This window comes from Laccaria bicolor, genomic scaffold, assembly GCF_000143565.1.
Source record: "Laccaria bicolor S238N-H82 LACBIscaffold_53 genomic scaffold, whole genome shotgun sequence".
NCBI classification, from domain to species: Eukaryota; Fungi; Basidiomycota; class Agaricomycetes; order Agaricales; family Hydnangiaceae; genus Laccaria; species Laccaria bicolor.
The window spans coordinates 346,537-352,194 of record NW_001889924.1 but is presented as its reverse complement, the minus strand read 5'-3'; the positions used below and the strand labels follow the sequence as shown (position 1 = coordinate 352,194).

Genomic DNA, 5,658 nt, shown 5'->3' with positions numbered 1-5,658 from the left:
GTGACAAGAGCAAAATCAAGAAGCGAGCTGCACGTGGAAGAACTGGTTGTGGAGTCTGGTGAATCTGGTGTGGGTTGCAGTCGTGGTTTATTGTTAAGAAGAGTCGATGATCTATTCAAGAGGAGAGGTGATGACAAGGAAGGGGGGGAGGGGGAGAATGATTTGGCGGGTATGGATCTTCTGCGAGGACGAGTAGCACTGAGAAGAGGTGGTTCGAGGAGTAAGCCTTGTTGGGCCACAATCTTTCTCGTCGCACGCCGGTTGTCCAGTGTTGAAGAGATGTTTAGCTGGAGTATATGCGAGACAAGGCGAGTATATGCGCGTGATCTGAGAGTTTAGACAAAGGTGAGACTGGACTGGAGCTGAACACGAGTATATGCGCTTGGAAAAAGACGCCTGGACAGGAAGACGAGTATATGCGTCAGAAAAGACGCCTAGACAGGAAGAGGACTAGAGTACGACACAAGTTCGCGACAATCGCGTGTTCGCTTTGCGAAACTGACTTCGTATCGACCTTGGTTTGTCGCCAGTGAAGACTAGGACGAGAGAGCGAAACACGGTTTGGATGATGTTTAAAAAAAAGTGTGAGAAGGTACTGATCACGCGAGGAGAAAACAGTTCCAAAACGTGTATATGAGATGAAGTACGGGGGAAAAGGAAGGAAGAGAGTGAAAGCTAGAGGCGAGCTACTTATAGCTTGATGCGTGTGTAAATAAGAGCAAATAGGTATCCTTACACGATTATGTGGAGCATTTTCTTCAGTTAAACCGTTGCCCCTGTATCGCGCCTGGTATGGGTGTTGTTCCCTCTTGGAATTCGACGTCGACTTCATCTTCGAGGGTGCCATTCACTCCTGCTACCGTTTGTCGAGTTTGTCTTCGACCTCCCATCGAGTTGAACTTTAGATTCTGAAGAATGGAAATCAGCATAGCCGGACGACCACGCCCATAAAGCAGCCACCACCCGGGTCCACCAGCTCCATCTACCTCTCTAGTTCAGAGTTCTCCACCATCTCTGAACACAATCTGTACTGCCACTACGTCCCGGGTCATCGGCAAGCGACGATTGTACTAGTGTCAGCGTGCTTGAAGTCTGTCCCAGTTGTGCTTGAGTGGATGGTGAACCTGCGTGATCCTTTCATTCTCAACTTCAGCTCAGCAGAACTTCGGTTCTGGCTTGTGCTATGAGGTGTCAGCGCGCTTGCGGAAAATCAAGGGGTTTGTACCAACGATTTCGGTGGAAACGTTGACTTTTCAGACTGATATTCGCACCTCGATAGGTTTGAGTACGGCATTCAGGCGTAGTCGGTCGTAGGTGGTTCAAAGTGACTGTTCTTTCGCTTCAGTCGACTGGTGTGAAGAACAATGCATGAGCTCAAGTTTGCCACCATCCATGAAGTTGGAGATCAATCCGTTTTTCAACGTGCGTGCTTTATCGCATTTGTTTTTTTTCTGCCTTATCAAGAGGTCGTCATTTAGATAATTTCTTATACCGAACTAGGCATGCGTCAAAGAAGCACTGATATGGCTACAACCGCGTGGTGTGGGATGCTCGGGGCTCCAGTCAGGACTCTAGTAAGTCCTCATCAATCATTGGTTGAAGTTCACGGCCCTAAACTGCTAACTGTAACTCTAAGCCGTCATGCTGCCCTAGAGTCGTCTAGTCTGGCGCCTGACCAAGTCAGCTGTACATGAAATTTTGCACCAATAAGCGGATGCTGGAAGTTCGCTGCCTCCCTCTAAACACCTGCCTTTGCTGGAGTAGCGGTAAACGACTTTCCAGATTTGCTACTGTCTAAAGCACCTCATGAAGGCACTTAGGTAGCTTGTTCCTTCTCCGCCCCCGAGTGTGCAGAATTTCGATCTTGCACCCTTCACGGTAAGTTGTTTCTTGCGCTTCGCGCCTTTTCTGAAGCTGACTGTTCTTACCATTAGTGACATCGTGGCGGTCACCACCATCTGACTTCTTGACCACTAGGCGCGACATATCCTTCCCTCACAAAAGTTGGCCCTCGGTTCGAACGGCAGGTGTGAAAGTGGTGGCCGCCTGTAAGGTTTTCTGGTTTTTAACGGAGCTGCTTGATCTAATTATGAATCGAAAAGTGAAGTTGTGCGTCTTGCCGACATCGAGGCCGCCAGCAAAGCACTCTTCGGTGTCATCGGTTGCCTAGGACGATACAAATTTTCCCTAGGGTGACAATGTTTCTGGGTGCCAGGTTCAAAATGAACACCCTTCCCTGTATCCCAAGACACATCAGAAATAGTAGGATGCTGCCCAGTGTAGAACCGATAGTATACGCGAATGACAGGTTTTCCCGTGGCTGCAACTTGTTACGTGTTAGGCACTGCCAGCTTGGCGCTGATGCAAACTAGCATCTTCACTCAGTACGCATTGCTTGTCAGTTCTTTTCGAGCTTTTTACCCCGTACGAAGCTGATCATTCTTGATATCAAGAGAATTGGCCCCCACTTCAACTCTCACACACTCCCTGATAATCAGTCGCGACGAATCTTCACCGCAGAAGGGTTGTACAACTCGATGTCCATGATCGGCTCAGATTGTGGGTTCCGTATGTAAGGGCCTATGCCCTCTTGAACCAAAATGACGTGTCCAATGAGAAGGCGAACTCGTGTATCTCATCACTGTCATAGATCCTACTTTTACAAGCAGTACATCGACGTTTCAAGTCGAGGTGGGTGTGTTACATCCGTTCTCACTTGTCCGTGACCTTACCAGAACAACAGACTCAAGATTACGACGACAGTCACGACCCCCAAGGCCCGACAGTTCAACGTGCTGAAATGGTAAGCCCTCATCGACGGGAGCTCTTCATATCTGGTTTATCAATCAGTTACCTTTCAGGCTGCCATGCAAGCGCTCCGGGATCGGCCCAATTTTATCTGAGGGTTTCTCACCGCCTGCTTCATATCCAGCGCCCAGAACTACGTAGACGTGTGGTGCTGCTTAGCGCGGAACGGAAGAAGCTGGTCTGTGCAGTTAGCTGGGTCGAGTGTGATGTACGAACTATGTATACTCATCTTGGGTTTTCTATCAGCGCAACGGGGAACGACAAAATGGAAGGTCGATTCTAATGCAACCACCCCACCAGTTACAAAATCTTCTGGTTGGTATAACATCCGGCCCACTAGAAAACTGTCGCATTCAGGACTTGAATTGGATTGAAGAGTCGGAATCGCAATGGGTACGTTGTCTATGCCTGTGTCGCATTTCCATGAACCCTTCCTGCACAGATCGGCCCTACAATCGCTGTGTGATCACGTACAGTGTTTTGCCTCTCAAATTCAGATTGCAAGGTCGCAATCATTCTCGTTTGCGGGTGCGAGCTCACTTACCGTAAATTCGAATGACATCTAACCTGCGACTTTCAAGATCCGCCGTAGAGAAAGTCCGCTTCCAGAGGGATGCCACGAGGTGCTTCAAACCTGGGTAGCTCCCTGGGTCCTTGCTGGCCCTGTGTTGTACTTTGATAGCCTGAAAAGGAATAGCATGAGCGACGGCAAGTATCACGGCCGTGGAGCTTATCACACCCGCCCCAACGCGCCTTGCCCGCCGCAGAACAACCAATATATCATTCATTGAAAACCTACACCGAGATACAAACATGAGTTACGACTTGCAATGAGCTGTTGTTCCTCGAGAAGTCGCTGTCATTTGTGCATTCCGACTTAGCTGAATCTGCGACCATTGAGGAAGGTACATAGAGGAAAGAGGCGGCAAACACCCACAAAACTGCCAACAATCTCCCACAGACCATTCTGAGCCTTGGAGTGCCCTTTACAGCTGCGAACCAGACGAGACGAGGAGAACAGGAAAATCTGCAACACGGGAGCCTGAGGACATCCATGACGAGGTCAACAACCGGAGAGACTGACAAAGAGCCAGTGTCCAGCCATCCCTTGGCCATCCCAGAGTGGCCCCCACAATCTTCACGTTACGAGTCCGTCCTTCACGTTCAGGTTCTTGAGATATAGTTTGTTTACTTGCCATACTTGGGTGTTCCCCATCAACTTTTCACCACCTTTCTGGATCAGTAAACAAGCACTGTTCACGAATGTCCCTCAATGGGATACATCATCGGATTCACCTCTGCGCCTTTTCCTGGGATTTTTTTCGCAATAGTTGCACAGAGCGGTCGATGAACTTATCGAATACCTCATCATCTATAGTCGATACTCATCTTTCGACTACGATGTTCTACTCACTCGGTTGTAACACGAACAACAGACTGCTAGGGACTTCAAGGGCTCTTCATGAGTCTTCAACCATGTCATCTGGCACGTTCAGAAGGAAAACGTTTTTGGTCGAGAGCTACATGAGGGAAACTCCGCAAAGGGCATTGTACAAGCTGAAGCAGCCTGCATTACTTAGTAGAAGGAAGCTGTGTTACTGCCTTTCACGTATATCCTCCATTTAACCATCACACCAGCTCTTGGTCCTATATAAAGTCATTCTACTGGCTTCTCTTCGTTCAGGTTAGTGGCGCACTTGTATTTTTTATTCGGCACATCAACTTCGCGGTTCATTTTTGTTCGGATTACTTACGGCATGTGTATACAGACAACATGGTACACAGGGAATCAAATCATTAAGTCACGCTTTGCCTACGCCCCAATCCTCGTCCTCATTGTTCTCGAAGGCCTTAACTCCACTTTGTAGCTTCTCCATACTCTCGGGTTTCATCTGATACTCCTTGATCAATTGGATGATCTTCGCCAGAGCTGCATCCCGGTCAAGGCGGCTTGCCAGCTTCACATGTTCCTTAATCTCCTTGTGAACTTTGCTCCTTTCGTCTGAAATGCTGTAGGCCTTAAAGGCGAGCTTGATCAAGCGGCGGGAAAGGCGTAGACGGGCATTCACCAGGAGGCCAAAAATTATTTGCATAATAATTGTGAAGTCAACGATGTATGCCATTAAACGTTGCAGCATGAGTGCCCTAAAGTTTTCCCACTTAGCGTTTTAACATGGCATAGTGAGGAAGACATACGATTGCTTGTACACATCGAAAATCCATTTTGCCAGCAAGAGACCCGCAACAATAGGAATCACAATGGGAGCAGCAGGTGCAGTTAAACCCCCAACTAACGTAGTCAAGGCACCAAGCAGCGAATAAGCATGGGGACTGACAACTTGTAAAAAAAAAAGGTGGCACAGTCGACAAAATTGACTTACAATATTGTGTTGGGATCTGACGGCCCGTCATATTGATTCCCAACAAGTTCAATCATTAGCTTTTTCAGTTCCTTGCTTTCCAGATACTAACAGCCATAACCATAAGTGAGAAGAGGGAGTGATGTTGAAATATTTACCCCGCAATCATCCTGAATGTTCCACACTTGAACAATATCAGTATGTAGAACCTGTAGACATTCTTCTATGGTGTTGCCCGGAAAATTCACGCTAGCCGCAAGACCCATCCAATAACCTAACAAAGAGAGGGTAGATTAGTTGGACTTTCACTGAGGGACACATTGGAAGACCCATACGCTTCCTCCCAACTCTTGAAATAGGTGTCAGCATGACATCAAAGAGACAAACGTTTAAATGCTCACGCAATCACCGCATCAATCTTCACAGCTGGATTCACGCGTTGGGCGATGGCGGTGACCAGCGCAACATCTTCAGCAACATCGACCGCCAG

The 5,658-nt window shown here is 48.1% G+C and overlaps 2 protein-coding genes across 2 annotated transcripts; one reads left to right on the top strand and one right to left on the bottom strand.

The window, feature by feature from the left end:
* Positions 1-1,364: 1,364 nt before the first annotated feature.
* LACBIDRAFT_333633 (uncharacterized protein) lies at positions 1,365-3,274 on the top strand (the record flags this gene model as incomplete). The annotated part of the gene is made up of 11 exons (XM_001888291.1): positions 1,365-1,422; positions 1,501-1,574; positions 1,821-1,878; positions 1,935-2,048; positions 2,309-2,397; positions 2,433-2,559; positions 2,651-2,691; positions 2,744-2,803; positions 2,933-2,986; positions 3,166-3,201; positions 3,251-3,274. 11 exons carry the CDS (start codon positions 1,365-1,367, stop codon positions 3,272-3,274), a joined length of 735 nt encoding a protein of 244 aa, XP_001888326.1.
* A 1,257-nt stretch (positions 3,275-4,531) lies between these two features.
* LACBIDRAFT_312663 (uncharacterized protein) lies at positions 4,532-5,434 on the bottom strand (the record flags this gene model as incomplete). Its single annotated transcript, XM_001888248.1, is given in 5 exon segments — positions 4,532-4,580; positions 4,587-4,953; positions 5,005-5,139; positions 5,190-5,275; positions 5,327-5,434. 4 exon segments carry the CDS (start codon positions 5,432-5,434, stop codon positions 4,611-4,613), a joined length of 672 nt encoding a protein of 223 aa, XP_001888283.1. The 3' UTR covers positions 4,532-4,580; positions 4,587-4,610.
* Between the last annotated feature and the right edge of the window lie 224 nt (positions 5,435-5,658).